This window comes from Denticeps clupeoides, chromosome 19 (genome assembly GCF_900700375.1).
Source record: "Denticeps clupeoides chromosome 19, fDenClu1.1, whole genome shotgun sequence".
NCBI lineage: Eukaryota > Metazoa > Chordata > Actinopteri > Clupeiformes > Denticipitidae > Denticeps > Denticeps clupeoides.
In genome coordinates, this window is record NC_041725.1 from 2901471 (window position 1) to 2918714 (window position 17244).

General features: G+C 43.2%; 1 protein-coding gene across 1 annotated transcript in view; it reads right to left on the bottom strand.

The window, feature by feature from the left end:
• dner (delta/notch-like EGF repeat containing) overlaps positions 1-13170 on the bottom strand; it is a 30289-nt gene extending 17119 nt beyond the window's left edge. The window contains exon 1 of the mRNA XM_028962972.1: positions 12748-13170. Within this exon, the coding sequence (XP_028818805.1) occupies positions 12748-13017 (270 nt within the window). The 5' untranslated portion in view covers positions 13018-13170. The remainder of the gene's footprint in view (positions 1-12747) is intronic.
• Positions 13171-17244: the final 4074 nt, after the last annotated feature.

Here is a 17244-nt window from a genome sequence, read left to right on the forward strand (position 1 = left end):
AAAAATGCTGTAACGTGGCTTTAGGAAAACATACTTGCAAGTCATAAAAATGAGGCGGACCACACTCAACACAATAGGGCAAAGTAATAAGACAGACAGAGAAAAATAACAACCAAATAAGGGGAGCACTCTGACCAACAATATGATGTCATGACCTCCACATGCAGCTGTACACATAACTGTAGCCGCACAAGGCACACTCGTGGTTATTTTATTGGTTTATGTTGGTGTGTGTGTGGTAGCTGCTCCGGCTGAATGTGGGCCCGTTTTATTTGGGTTACCTGGGTGGCATCCCATCCGGAGCGGAAGCACGTGACTGCACTGCTGATGGGTTGAGTGCAGGGAGATGCAGAGAAGATGGCTGTGTTGTAGTTAAGGGATTTTTGCACGTTTGTGTGTGTTTGCGGGGTGGTACTGGACATTTGGGTTAATGTGGAGTGGGGAGGACAGCGGGAACACAGAGTTCTGTGACGGTTGGTTTCTTTGCTTTGAAAGTTTGTCACATTAGCAGCATTCCAGTTACATTTTGTGTCCTCGTTCCCTCGGCTGCTCGATCCCTCATAACCACTACACAACTCATTATAACTTCTGTTCAAATGACACATTTACTAATTCAGAATAATTTTCTGAACGTGTCGGTAGGACTCTGCTAAGGCACTCCTCCCGTTTCCTGTTTCTTTCTGTTCCATTCACTGCAGTCAGTAAAAAAAGAGATGTTGGATTCATCTCCACATTACTGGGAGCTTCATTTGCAGTAGGCATTTAAAAGGTACGTTTTTACAGATTTATTGCAGTTCTATTTTTATCTGCTCAGGCAAGGCAAGATCTAACCTATCAAAAACAATGAACCCAACCCAGATCCAGTTGGCCCAGATTTCCGCAATTTTTTCTGTGCTTTGCACTCGACAGAAACTGAATAAAACCAGTCCATGCTGGAGTATTATAGCAATTGGGAAATGTGCCTTTCTGTAACAGGGTTGTCATCCCCATCAGACAATGAGCATGACTGTGCCTGACACTGTTGCTAGGTGACACCAGCTAGATAAATCACTGTGTCTGAAGTGTACTTCACACTGTAGAGATGTGTTTTATGTGTCCAGCTTTATGATTACTAAGGTCTGGAAACTTTAACTTTTGGCACATTCCATTCCATTCTGCGGTAGAAACAGTAGAAAGCCATGTGACCCTTGTATGGCACCCATTCCTCTAGGCAGGGTGAAAGTGGACAAAAATGGATCACCAAAGTGGATCCAGGAAGACGGACGAGTAGAAGATTATCTTCATGACCACCTTCCCTCTTGATGGATTTTCATGGTTCCGCACCCATGCTGGAAAAGGTGGAGACATGCTCCTTCCATGGGCTGAGTTTTCACAAGGTTCTTGCTATGGGTGAATGGTACTGATTATAATGCCATGGAGGTCCAAATGACTAGAGTTATTCACCATGAAAAGGTCCGAGCAGACTGGCTCTGTTTTCTCTGCCAGAAAGCATGTATTCTGTCCTTTCAAACCCTCCATCAGGTCAACCCCTGGACACTCTGGACTTACCTTGTCTGACATCTGGTGGCCCTTCTCTGGGCCTCGATGTGGAAGTTGTCTCAGAACCCATAGTACGCCGGATGCTCCACTCCCATCGCCAATACATTGTTTACTGGGGTGGTTGTGGTCCTGAGGAGGGAGTTTCTTTACCCTTCCAACTTGATGGATTCCATGGTTTACCCCTCTTTTTTGTGTTCAACTCACACTTGGGACCTTTTGTCTTAATGACTACAGCAGCCTATTATGCTCAATATTTTTGACTTCTTTGAGCTCAGTGTGTAAAAAAATCTTTAAATTGAGCGAGTGTGCCTCAACAGCCAGAGAAGGAGAGGCTGAGAATAACAGTACTGATTATATCCGGTTGGCATGACACGTCTTCTTCTGATGGGAACGATCTGCCAACAAACAGCAGGTAATCTGGACAAAAGGAGCTCAGACCTAACTAATGCAGTATCAGTTGCTCATAGCAGGAGCTACAAATCCCTAATGTCCACAGGGGATTACTGTGGAAAGGAGAAGGTGGTGTCTGTGTGTGTTTTGCTGCTGTTTGCATTGTCTGTTCTCTGCTTCATTCAGATCCAGCCTAATTGCTCTTGTGACCGCCTTGGACGGGATTGGAGCGTGGCCATTTAAAAGGAGGACGCTTACGTATTCGCTTACATTACCTCTGCTCCTCTCAGGTTGAAATGGATTTGTAAAACTTCGTTCCTCTTGACATAACAAAGTAAAATTATGTTTTTGGAGGCATAATAAAAGTAATACAGTTAGAATTGGTTTTCTTCATGCTGCAATAGTAAACTCTTTATAATTGCCCAGGAACTGTGTTTAATACATAGTGTTCAAAATTAAGGACACAAACGCTGCTTAATTTTGTGTCATTAGACAGTTATCCAGCACAGGTCACCAGTTGATGCGCAACACCGGCTGGCAAACACTTTCACGACCTGCAGAGCTGTCGTAAACGTGGAAATTAGAATTTGGAGAAGCGAATATGCATTACATTTTAGGGATGTAAAAATACAGTTTCAATTTCATTGGAATTCAGATTCAAATGGAGTGAAAGTGGAGTGATTGTCATTGTGAAACACTGCAGCACAGCACACAGTGACACAATGAAATGCATCCTCTGTATTTAACCATCACCCATGGTGAGCAGTGGGCAGCCATGACAGGCGCCGGTGGTACGATTTAGGTGGAATGATTATAAATCACACAAACACATTATATAAACTTCAGGAGCTATTTATTGCAGCTTTTTAGACAGATAGGAAAATAAAATGTGTAAATAAAATAAAAGTAATAAGTTTCTCTGGATAAGGGCGTCTAATAAATGGCATAAATGTAAATGTCTATACATTTGTATATTATATGTTTGTGATACTGGCATGTATATTAAGAAATTGTGACCGCCTCTATTTAAAATTACTTCTCAACTGAACCCTGCTTTGGTTACAAATAGAATTTTCTCAATATTTCTAAGGGAAGATTAGCAAAACTGTGTCCTACTACTGAGTAGTGCAGATCCCAGCATGCTGCAGAAGCACTTTGTGTAATTGAGTTATTGACACTGTTGGCATGTGAGTTTGTTATGTCTACATTGCTACCCCTACAGTTTTGCACACTGGAATATTTAGTGGAGTCCAGATCAGAGTCCACTTGTCACCAGCAACCCCTTTCAGTGGAAGCCATGGTTTCTGAAATTAGATTATTCTGAAACACAAACTGTCTGAATGGTTCTTCAGGGCTTTTTCATGGAATGCAGCCTGATCAGACTAACACAGTTGGCTATTTCTGTCTCGTGTGGCTCATAATTCTCTGTCAGGAGAAGTTGTTATTTCAAATGTCCATATCACTGCGTTCTACAACTCACGTAACCCAGGGCACTGAGCTGAAGAAACCAAGTACACCAAGTATATGATTTTTAAGGGCCCATGTAATCTAAATAGTACAAACTCTCCATGTTCTTCTTTTAATGTCTGTCTCTAAAAGGGACATTTCTCAGACTTACAGCAATATAAACGGCATCAACAGAACTAGCACATTCATTTTCACCAAAAAAACACACAGATACCCAGGCACACACACATTAACATTTACAGCATTTATCAGACACCTTTATCCAGAGCACCTTACAATCAGTAGTGACACAGACAGTCCCCCCCTGGAGCAACCTAGGGTGAAGTGTCTTCCTCAGGGACACAATGGCAGTAAGTGGGGTTTGAACCTGTGACTGTGTGGTCATCTGTTTGGTAGACAAGCGTCTTACCCACTAGGTTTCTGTTACTGGATCTGCGTGGTTTCCTACATGCGCACCGTGTGCTGTGCTGCTGTGTATCACAATGACAATCCCTTCACTTCACATTTGGTTCCTACTTATTATATTAATAAAAAAAACAAACAACATACTGTACACACAAACACATGTACAGTTGAGCGAGGCTCAGTTTTCTTAGGTCCATGGATCACTGCTGTGCTAATATGATTCACTGTGACATCTGTCACTCCAGATGTGTGTACAGCTGGAAACACCTTTTCCTTCAGACAAGCAAAACAATGTCTGTATGCAGACGTCTTGTCCTTGTCCTTCTCTCAAAGACACACCCAGGTGACCTGCCCTGCTGCATGCTGTATTCCCAAGTCTGGAACGCTGCACCTCATTTTAGCTAGAAGGAGTGTGTAAATGTGTGTGTGTGTGTGTGTGTGTGTGTGTGTGTGTGTGTGAGGTGGTCACAGCTGGGTTCAGTTGGAGATGTTTGAGATGTTTTTTTGACATTAAAAAAAGAGAGAGCGAGAGCGAGAGAGCACTCAAAAACAGGCTGCTGTCATGGTAACAAGCATCAGAGAAAATTCAGTCTAACGCACACATAGCAAACCCATCTGCAAAGACACACAAGTACCCTCAAACCCTCATTTTTTCTTTGGCACAACAAGGGTAAACATCCACTTTTAAGATTTATCTGTTTATTTGCATGATCTGTAGCAAATTGTGCCTCATGGTCAAAGTCGATATCTTTGTACACAGAGGATTGCCTGTGACTGTGTGTGTGTGTGTGTGTGTGTGTGTTTGTATATATAGTAAGTTGGGATTGAACCTGTGATTTCGTGGTCTTCTGGTTCATATTCTTCTGGTTGCAAGTCTCTTACCCACTAGGCTACCAGCTCTACAGTATAATATACAGTTAATGCCATCAAAAAAAGAGTGCAGGAATGCATGTATAAAATACAGAAAAATCTACAGTTAAACAGATCGTTTTCAAAACCCGATCCAGTTGACTCCTTATTTGACATGTACACCTATTGGATCTATGTGTTCCTAGTATACACCCACACAGTGGGATGCTTTTTAAAATTCAGAGTGTGTTTGGGATGATAACGTCCCTCTGCTCTCCTCAACATGAAAGGGCAGGTGGCGACTGATATGGAAATGAGCCACCTGATTGGCCCAGAGCTCCTGCTGTCCTGCAGACCCCTGGCATGGAATACACAAAAAGTCGGAACACATGTCCATTTTTAACACGGGATGTTGTGCCCCTTTAAAACGTGCCATGCAGCCCCACCTGTTGGCTGAATGAGATGTTCGGGTTCTTTGAGGTGCTGCTTGGATAGAAGCACCATCAACCCACTTTACACTTGAAAAGCTTTCTGAACTGGGTGTTCAGGAGAGATGAAACCACTCTCTGTTCTTGGGGTGAGTGCAGTGATGTTTGATATGATGCTAATGAGTGGACTCCTGCTTTATTTGCCTGCCCAGCCAGACTGAAACACATATGCTGTGGACGAAGGAGGTTGGCTCAGATTCTGCTAATTAAGGACAAGAAAACAAGATCATCCATCAGCTCATGGAGTCGTGCAGTGTGGACGCCAACTTGAACACACAGACACACAAACACACATAATGTATTTATAGTATATGGAGGACCCAACACACATGAACGTGTGTATACACAAACCCACATATGTAAGCACATCCAGGCATCGGGCAAACGTCCCAAAACTTCCATCTGGTTATGTACGTGTCCCTTAGCTGATGAATGCAATGCACTATGGGAGATATGAAGGGGTACAATACCTGTAAATATCTGGTAGTCAAACAGGGTCAGCTATTGCATGAAGAAGTACATTTATTTCACAATACAAAACCACTGTCCACATGGTCACACTGAGGACGGGGATCAGGAAAAGTGAACGGTAAGAAGTTCATTTGTTGATATGTGGGGCAGTGATGGCCTAGTGTGTAAGGAAGCAGGGGGCACTCCTTTTATGGCTGCCCACTGCTCACCAAGGGAGATGGTTAAATGCAGAGGACACATCTTGTTGTTTCACCGTGTGCACAACAAAGGAGAAAAGAAGACAAACCATTACATTACAATGCCTTTCTTCTCACGACAGGCAGTGGCACCCTGCTGCTTGGTGCATCTGGGATGTGACACTTTAACAGCCAGACAACACAATGCCATGACAGCAACAGAGGAATAAGGTCAGGCAGACATTTCAGTACTTGAAGCTAAAACACAGCAGTGGAGAACACCTGGGCCCATCCACTGAGAGCATGACGTCTTCAGAAGTCCTTTCACACCAGGGTACCTAGATTTCTAGATGTCTCAAGTACATTCAGTACATGGGGCAGTGGTGGTGCTACTATGCAACAACATACATCAATAGAATAATGTGATAATCAATAATACCAACAAAGGCAAACCAAATAAATACACCATGATGGCTTCTACAGTCCTGGATTTACCCCTCTGGTCCTTCTTCTGGCTCCCTCAGATCTAACCAGTGCACCATCAGTCAAACATTGGAGTTCCAGCAGGGTTCCTCTGTTAACCTCCAGGAGATGTAGAACACTCAGGGAGGAGAGCAGATGCTTGCCCCCGGGAGACAGATGGACTGCTGGGATGTTCTAATGATCTACAGCTCTATTAGAGTCTGACCCAAGTGCAAGGTACAAGTGAATCTCTAAATGCAAATGCAGCACCAACCATATTAATGATATTTAAAATGTCTTCTTTGTCATGGAAAATGGTCAGTTTGGTGGAACCCCACCGAAGTTTATCAAAAAACTAAAAACTTTCATTTCATCCCCATTTATACCCAGGGCCAAAAACGTCTATGATATGAGAAAACCCTTCTTACTGCAGCAGAGAAGAGGAGAGAATTAATGAAACAACCGTCTCTCCTGCTAGCAGGGTGGCCACCTGGGATCCTGCACACTTACCGACCCTCCGTCATTCTCTCCACATGACCTCTTGGTTATCTAGTTCTTCCACACCTTCCGTGTGAACCCAATCTCCTTATTTTGCTCAGATAATTAAGCACCAGAGACAGAAATAAAATTCCACTCTGAAGCTGGAGTACTGCAGGCACCTCCTCTACAAGCACTTACTACTTGCCAAGAAAAAAAATTCTAGAAAAAACATATATTTGTATTAATCGATATACATGTAAATAAGCAAAAGGTTTTAACACACTAGAAAAGAAAGCCTCTTTTTGTGATGGAATTCACACTTTCTTTGTCCAACACACTTATGCTGGGGCAGTGGTGGCCTAGCGGTTAAGGAAGCGGCCCCGTACTCAGAAGGCCAAGATGCCACTGAGCAAAGCACCGTCCCCACACACTGCTCCCCAGGCGCCTGTCATGGCGGCCCACTGCTCACCAACGGGTGATGGTTAAAAGCAGAGGACACATTTAGTTGTGTATCCGTGTGCTGTGCTGCAGTGTTTGACAATGACAATCACTTCACTTTCAGATAATTAGTATGAGCAAATAAGGACACATTTTATAATATACACTGATCAGCCATAACATTATGAACACATGCTTGATATTGAATAGGTCCCCCTTCTGCCACCAAAACAGGTCTGAACTGTCGATGCATGGACACCACTAGACCTCTGAAGGTTTCTGGCCATCAGTAGAAGATCCTTTAAGCAGTGTAAATTGAAAGGTGCTGCCACAATGGATTGGATTTGGGATTTTTTCCCCCCACATCCAACAGATTTGCATTAATAACTTCTTCCTGCCAAACAGAAGACACAAAAACCAAAACCTTTCTATTGGATCTGACAAATTAGACCAGAATGCTTTCCACATGCATGAAAGACACTGTCACCAGTTCTACAGATAATCTTGGACTACTTTTGGTAGATCCAGGCCACTGCAGACCGAGAAGCTCCCACAAGAGCTGAAGTTTAGAAGATGCTATAGCATAAAAATTTGACCATGTCAAAAGTGACTCAAATCCTCATGCTTGCCCATTTTCCAACTTTCAAGTGCAAAATGTATCCCACATGCTGCCGGTAACAATGTGTGCACATTTGCCCATACATTTTAAATGATGACATGGCGGAAGGCCTCTGCTCCCTGATCCCCCTGCAGGGACGCACTGATCCCTCACACAGGCCTGCTGATCCTCGGTTAGACCGCGCTAATCCTCAGAAGAGAAGAGGAACCGCACGCTTCAAAGTGTGTCTGATCCCAGATTGTGTCTGGGTGTCACATACGCTCCCTGCCATCCTTACTGCAGACCCCCGCGGTGGCTGCTGCATCCTGACAAGCGGCTCATTAGCGTAGCATGACGCATTCCAGTGTAGGACAGAGAGCATCTTCTGACGTCACAGCAGATACGACAGCAAGCCCCTCCCAGAGTGACTCAGGATTTAAATGAAGGGGAGGGGGAATGACATCAAAGGGTATCTGTCTTGAGCTCTGGTTGGATAAAACGAGTCTTCTAAGGACACGTCCGAGTACCAGACACACACACAGCATCCTAAAAATAGCTCCCTCCTGACAACTGACCTCTAAACCGCTCCACACACAATATTCTGCAAAGACATCTATCGCCGTACCAACCGGCATCTGAAGAAAAGCACCGTATTTATTCCCCAAGAGAAAAGTGCGCCCTGCATCGCTGATAAGCTATCGGTCCCCACCCCACCCCACCGACGTGTAAAGGTCACAGAGCCAAATGTGCCGTGTTCAGTCCGACTAAGGAGGATAATCCCATTAACTCCAGCCCCGCAGTGCTGCTGAGATGAAAGAACCACGCAACATTTTCATCATTTTAACTGTCTTGTGGGACATCTGGGATGAAACTTCTTTGGCTTTGTGCTGTCTAGTAAAATTAAATGGACTTTTCGCTGGATGAACCCTGCCTGTCCTTATATCCAGCGTCTCACCTGCAGGCACAGCGAAGCCCCGCCACCCTCATCGTCATGGAAACTGTAGAATGTTCTGTTCTTAGAACAGGCCAGTGCCTAACTGGGTCAACAGTGTGGAGTTTGATAGTGTTGAAATGAATCTCATAATCGATGCATCGCTATGCAGACGTGGATGATTCTGCATTGATGCTTTGCAGAACATAATTGATTATATCATATTGATATTGCTTGGTGATTTTCTGCTGGCAGTAAAAAATTCTAGTTAAAAAGTCATGGCAATAGTGACTGTGGCTGCCTTCAACATTGTTTAACGCTGTGATTTCGGCAGAAATATGCGGCAAGAAAAACGCTGCATGTAACACTATTTGATGCCATCCAAATGCACAGCCAACCAAATGCTGGTGCTGAACGCCTGTATCATTTATTACATTTACATTTACAGCATTTATCAGACGCCCTTATCCAGAGCAACTTAAAATCAGTAGTTACAGGGACAGTCCCCCCCTGGAGCAACTTAGGGTTAAGTGTCTTGCTCAGGGACACAATGGTAGTAAGTGGGATTTGAACCTGGGTCTTCTGGTTCATAGGCGAGTGTGTTCCTAGTTAAACATTTTTATTTGTCACATACACATTCATACACGGTATGATATGCAGTGAAATGCTTTAGCGACTGCTACAGACCAGATTATTGCAAATATTGCAAACATAACCAAATATTACAGTTTTACGTCTTTAACCTAAAACATAAAATATGTGTAACAGGTAGGGTGAAGGTGTGCAAATAGGTGGAGTCAAAGTATAAAGTGACAAAGTATAACAAGGTAATATGCCATGTAAAAAGAGTTAAAAATTAAATTAAATTTGTGTGTTACCCACTAGGCTACTACCACTCTGTATCCATGCTTTGATGAGCAGAAAAACGCCTGGTTCAGACGTCCGTGAGAACGAGACCCTACCAGGCATTGATGAATGTAATCAAAGACCAGTGAAGGTTCACACCTCTAGTGCGGATCATTTGAATTTCTACTTATGGTTTACTGCAATCTTCTCATTTCTTCATATTTATATTTTATGTTATTCTTGTGTCTCTGTGTCTTGAGTCTTTCAGTGACCTTGTGTGTTGTGGCAGTCTTTACATAAGCAAATTTCCTCCAGAATCATTTTTTCTTTTTTTTTTGCATGTATATTTCTTGATCATTGTTGAAACATTTTCTGATTCCGATTCATTCGTAAGACAGGCCACTTGAAGATCCCAGAATGGAAACCTATGGGGAAAGTCTACAAAGACAGAGGACAACAGTCACGCTGTGTTACACTATGAAGAAACATGTTTTGAACCATTCATTCAACTGTAGAAAAATTTATTTGAAATTTGTGGAAAAAATTATTGTGTCCACTTTATTGGACTGGTATACATTTCTTTCCAAGTTATTTCAGATTTTCCTAAATTGTTTTCTAATTCGAAGTGTTCGTCTGGCAGAAACCTTCTTCACTGTGCCTTTATCTACACAAACCTGTATGTGCTCTGTAGAGTGGTAGTAGCCTTGTGGGTAACCCAGGTTTAAAAATCCCTGAGCAAGACACTTGCTACTATTGTGTCCCTGAGCAAGACACTGAGTCCTCCAGGGGGACTGTCCCTGTCACTACTGATTGTAAGTCGCTCTGGATAAGGGCGTCTGATAAATGCTGTAAATGTAAAAATGTCAATGTAAAATGCTCTGAATCAGCCACCAATCTCTGAACACGTTTTCAAGAAATATCTAGGTTTCTTATACCTTGTCCAAGACATTCAAGTATTTCATGCTTTTCAGCAGCAAAGAGATCCTTTTTGTGGAACGTCCTTCTTCAGTAGATTGTTCTTTGACAGGGTACATCTTGCAAGCTAATTATCACAGGATATTAATTTCAGCCATTGCTGAGACACAAAACCATCCATGAGTTTAATAGTGAAAAACAAAATCTTCGACACGTAAACACAGTTTGCATAATCATTTAGAAGGTGATGCACAGCCACGTGAATTAGAAATATGTAGAACTCAGTAGAATTGTGGGAGCAGGAGAATGATGCTAATGTGATCTGAATTTTTATTGCAGAAAGCAGAGGGATCATGAGTCATTAGCCCTTCTAAAAAAATCCAGAACACTATACTATACTAAAGACTTTTTTGTCATATTTAAGGTTTTAGTCTATAAATCAACTTTACACTGAGTAATCAATCATCTTCTAAAAGTGCCAGAGTTGAAACGCAAGACAGGATGTGCTGGACTAGTAAAAGAAAGAAAAAAGACTGCGACTTGTTTTGTGGCAACATGTTGATGGCATTCATTTATAAACTATGAATTAAGATGAAGTTGCCCTATATAGACACACCAGCCTCGTAGCCCATGAGTCTACAACTTGTGTGAGTGTTCCAATTTAGTCTTGTCCATGTCCTGTGTTTAGTTCTGGATATAGAATTTCCCATTGGGCTTGTGTTTGTCCCCTTCACTACTGCAGCTCGTGGTTCTGGTGGTTCTTTATGGACACAGATGGGTGGTAGTAGCCTAGTGGGTAAGACACTCGCCTATGAACCAGAAGACCCAGGTTCAAACCCCACTTAATACCATCGTGTCCCTGAGCAATGAGTGTCTCCAGGGGGGGACTGTCCCTGTAACTACTGATTGTAAGTCGCTCTGGATAAGTGCGTCTGGTAAATGCTGTATTAAGCTTCAGCCAGCTCATTTTATAATTCTATAACTTTTATTAACGCAACAAATTTTGATATTTGGTGCATGTGTCATTACCGCTAACACTTCTACTTCCTGTCCAGTTGGGGTTTCTTGTTGTCAAAGCGAATGCTGATTTTTCAGTAGGACAGCTTGGCTGGACACCTTCTCCTCGCTTGTCCTTTTCTCCCCTCCTCACCTCCTTCATTGCCTCTATCTCTGCGTCTCCCCTCCCGTTTCTGTGACGTACACAACACTGTAAGCAGGGACCAGCCTTCAACTGAATTACTGTTAACTGCCTCGTCCGTTACCATGGTAAAAACGAGAGGGGAGAGAGAGGATGGGAATCGATAGCCTCCTCTCTCTCTCTCCTCTGCTGATGAGAGCCGTGGCGCGGGGACTGAGCGCACGAGTAAAAAATCACCTGACACACGCTCACAGGCTTGCTGCTATTCCGAGAGAACACTGTCCCTGGGTAAATGTCCTACTAAAACATCTACACACACACACACACACACACACACACACACACAACCTGGCATAGCATGATGTCTCTGCAGGATTCCACCTGTTGGGAGTCACCTCCACTCCCACAGACACGCACATATACCCTTCCCTGAATTCTCCAGCGTATACACCAAGGTGATCTCCCCCAGGCTGTTCTTCAGCCTTCACACACACACACACACACACACACACACACAATCACAAAGTCTCAGAACGCAAGCCCTCAATCGCTCAGCCGGCATGCGACACAGGCGAGTGCAGGTCCCGCACAGTCCACCGTTATTTACTGCGAGTAGCCACACACACGACCTTCGCAGCATCCACACACACCCTTATTCCACATCATCATCATCATCATCATTACCATGACCCAGCCCATGCAGCAGAGCACACATGGGCATAACATTCTATCCTGTTTATTATCCAGGATTCGGTGAGTTCTGCCGCTAGGCAGCGTTCATTATTCTAACAATGATGAACGAGCAGGAGGAGAGTTACAGCTAAAGCTTGTTATAACCACACACACACACACACACACACACACACACACACAGGTTGGGCTCAGCACAGTAGAACATAATCCTGACCACTCTGACTATATGGTGTGATGGATAATTACTAATTAAAACACACACACACACACACACACACACACTCTCTATCCCACCAATAGTGCCGAGAGCAGCGACTCTCCTCTCCCACTGAGCTGTTGCCACAGCAACACAGCACTCCTCACAGCTCCATCAACTCTTTAGACGTGGGGATATTAAACAATGCGCACGCACACACACACACACACACAGCGAATCTGACTTTGAAGACTCACACACTCACCTCACAGTTGTGGCCAGTGAACCCAGGGTTGCAGGTGCAGGTGTAGGACCAGGAGTTGGGCAAAGTTTCAGCGATGGGTTCGCCATCACGCCGGGGGACACACGCGCCTCCGTTCAGACAGGGACGCCCTTCACAGGGGTCCGGCGGCAGGGTCGCGCCAATGGGCGCGGCTGGACCGAAACTTAAAGGTGTGGCGGACACAGCCACGGAGAAAAAGAAGAAGAGGATGAGGAGGCTTGCGGGATCTTTCCTCCACGAGACACGGCCCATGATTCTAGTCCCTTTCCTTTTTTTCCTCGTAACAAACACCTGCCTCGTCCTCGGCTTGTGTGTGTGTGTGTGTGTGTGTGAGTGACAGAGACAGCGGGCAGAGAGGCTGGCGGAAGATGCTGCAGAGGCGCTGAGTGCCGTGCGACTGAGACACAGAACAAGAGAGAGAGAGTGAGAGAGAGAGAGAAGGGGAGGGAGGAAGGGAGGGGAAAATAGAGAGAGAGAGAGGGAGGGAGGGAGAGAGCTCCTCCTGCTCTGTAGTGGCCTCTGATGCTCAGTGACGACAGGTGACGACACACACTCCCTCATGATATTGACTTTTTGTTTAAATGTCTCAAGCACGCACGTTTCATATTCCTGTATGATTGCATTCATGAATATTTCTCCTGTTTCTAATAAACTAGCACAAAGTGCAGCTTCACAGGATGAATATCTTACCCGAGCACAGCCAATAAGGAGAGAGAAGTGAAGGAGAGGAATCGCTTTACCTGCATTAGAATTCATACATTCCACTGACTGCAACCTGGCAATCTTATACACACACACACACACACACACACGCACACAAGCGAGGCTCGACCCACGAGTCACTCGTTCGACTGACTCTCTCTGTCCACAGACTCATCCAGTGGGTCAGTGCAGGAGGGGAACAGGGTGGGCGTTAAGAGTTGTTTGAAGTGTGTGTGCCTTCTGGCACTGTCATTAGCGGATTAAAGAGGCCATGCCGAACTAGCTGCTCGATATGATACTGCTCATTTTAATATGAGGTCCGGGCAGATCTGGACACACACAAACACAGCAGCAGATATTATCCAATGTCTAGACTGTACAGACAGCTGACGTGTGTATGGGCGCTTCTCGTAATTTAGAAATATTTTATGGCTTCACCTTTACACTGATCTATTGGAGGCTCATCAGAATCTTGACAAATCGCAGATAGCAGCACAGCGTCTCTGTGATCAAGACAATAAAACAACAAACTAGAGTGATAAACTAGAGAAGTGCTGGCTGTGATTGTCGATGTGATATACTGCAGCACAGCACACGGTGACACAATGAAATGTGTCCTCTGCTTTTAACCCATCACCCTTGGTAAGCAGGGGCAGCCATGAAAGGCGCCCGGGGAGCAGTGTGTGGGCACGGTACGTTGATCAGGGCACCACAGTCGCACCTTGGTGGCTCGGGATTCGAACCAGCAAAGTGGATCTGGTCTCCGGTTGAGGAGGAGATGAACTACTTTCACAGCCATTTCAATATGCATTACAGTATACACTCGGCGGAGAGGCAGAGTGCAGTGAGATTAGATTCCTCTCCGATTCGTATTTTGCAGCAGTTCCTGTTTATTACGTGTGTGTGTGTGTGTGTGTGTGTGTGTGCTTTCTGACCATAGACAACAACATGAGTCCAAGACACAAGTCTGTCATTTTAAGAGGTTCAACTAATAATCTTGATTATAATGATTATAATCTGCCATCAGCTACATCAGTGGTTCTCAGCCGGAGGGCGCGAGTAGGCTACAGGATGGGAGGAAAAATTAATTAATAAATAAATAAATAAATAAACAAACAAAAATTTACTGTCGTGTTCGGTTTTTTTTTTTCATATCCGTCATTTGGTGGCTCTCAATTGTCAAAAACACCCCTCAAAATATTTGCTACGGATACGAAAAATGCAGAAAATCGAGTCAGAATACTAGTCAGAATATAGGCTACAGTTCAAGCTTTCCTTTAGTTTTTGTAAAATACACTCCTCCCTATTTCAGTCAGCGTCTGAGCACTTTTATTAAAGAGGATTATCGCTCTTTTGCGTGGGTTCCAGATCCGTTTGTGTGCACAGCAAACGAGCTATCGATTGATATGCAGCTTATTGAGTTGAAGAGTGACAGAAGACTGAAGGAACTCTTTAGCTCCTGCAGCATTGATACTGGTGTCACTGGGGCCCCAACTGCAATGAACCAGCTTTGGAGGGGCCCGGCTTGCAAAAGGTTGAGAACCCCTGAGCTACATCATTATTTCTAACTTTGTTAATGACCATTTTTTAATCATTTATTTTTTATTCATAAAAAATAAGTGTATACTGTAATGCTTCATGTTGTTTAAAAAAATTCATATAATCACATCTTGCAATCAAATATTTGATATGATTATAACTGTGTACTGATTATTACAATGTGTAATCATGATCTGGAGTCAATTTGAATAGTACTCAAACCCTTCACTAATATTATGGGATATTGGCAGCCCCCCACCGCAGTCTCCCTTCAATTCCTCTGGTTTCCATGGTGATCCATTTTAAGTACTCACTGGAGACGTGTTGTGCACTGATACTGGTGGTGTTCATGTTAGAAACACTGCCAAAACATGCACACTTCCCCACAAGCTGATGGTCAAACAAGCTTAATAGAAGAAATTATAGTTCTTGGGCAGATCTGTAGATCATAAGTCTTCATTTTCTGTACAGTATTTAGAGCAGACTATGCTTCAAATATCATAAAAACCAGTGTGGTGGTACCTGACTACTGGGCAGAATCTTCTATGCAACGCACATATGGCAAAAGTCCAGTATTTTCACATAACTCAGTTGCTCCGTTTTTTTTTTTTTTTTTGTTAACATGCTACCCACAATTCACACACAACCATTTTGCAGGAGGTGCAAATACGACAGGCAGTATACTGTTTGCAGGCATATATATATATATATATATATATATATATATATATATATATATATACACACACACACACACACACACACACACACACACACACACACACACACACACACACACACACACACACACACAGTATATATGATAGGATGACATTTAATAAACCCTGCACCTAAAAGTTTTTCTAACTGCAGTCATCCTCAGTACACCCATGTGATGATAACTTAAGGTGACATTTCTGCATTACAGTACGGACAAAATAACTGTGGATCAGGTTGCTGCCCTTAAATGTCCATGCAATTGGGTGACAGAATGCCCATTAATGTCAATTAAAAAGCATATTCTCTCACTGTCCCAACTGTGCATGTGCAAATCATGTTCAGTGCTAACAAAAAATTCTTTTAAAATGCTGATCTGTCCTTCAAGCCTGTCTCTCTGTATACTTCAATACAAAACAGTGAGTATTTTATTTGCTAATGGGAGTGAAGTTATATATACTAAGCTCTGACAAGCACAAACATACTCACCACTTCCGGGTCTCCGAACCCATAATACCTTGCACATTCTGCAAATGTCTTACCTGCTTGTTTAAGCTGGATTGTAAAAAGTCAGAGAGGCAAACTGATATTATTCTTTCACTGTCTTTACTACTATCTGTTACACTGGTTCACTGTCGTTACTGCTACCTGTTACTGTTAAACTGGTTCACTGTCGTTACTGCTACCTGTTACTGTTAAACTGGTTCACTGTCCTTAATACTATCCGTTACTGTTACACTGGTTCACTGTCGTTACTGCTACCTGTTACTATTACACTGGTTCACTGTCATTACTGCTACCTGTTACTGTTAAACTAGTTCACTGTCATTAATACTATCCATTACTGTTACACTGGTTCATTGTCGTTAGTGCGATCCGTTACTGTTACACTGGTTCACTGTCATTACTGCTACCTGTTACTGTTAAACTGGTTAACTGTCATTAATACTATCCATTACTGCTACCTGTTCCTGTTACACTGGTTCACTGTCATTACTGCTATCTGTAACTGTTACACTGATTCACTGTCGTTACTGCTATCTGTTATACTAATAAACTGTCTTTACTACTATCTGTTACTGTTACACTGATTCACTGCTGTTACTGCTATCTGTTACACTAGTTTACTGTCATTACTGCTATACTGATTCACTGTCTTTACTACTATCTGTTACACTAGTTTGCGGTCATTACTGCTATCTGTTACACTAATAAACTGTCTTTACTACTATCTGTTACTGTTACACTGGTTCACTGTCATTTCTGCTATTGGTTACTGTTACACTGGTTCACAGTCCTTAATGCTATCTGTTACTGTTACACTGGTTCACTGCTACTGCTATCTGTTACACTGGTTCACTGTAATTTCTGTTATCTATTACGCTAGTTTACTGTTGTTGCTGCCATCTGTTACTGTTACACCAGCTCACTGTCTTTACTGCTATCTGTTACACTAATAAACTGTCTTTACTACGTTACTGTTACACTGGTTCGCTGTCATTTCTGCTATCTGTTACACTG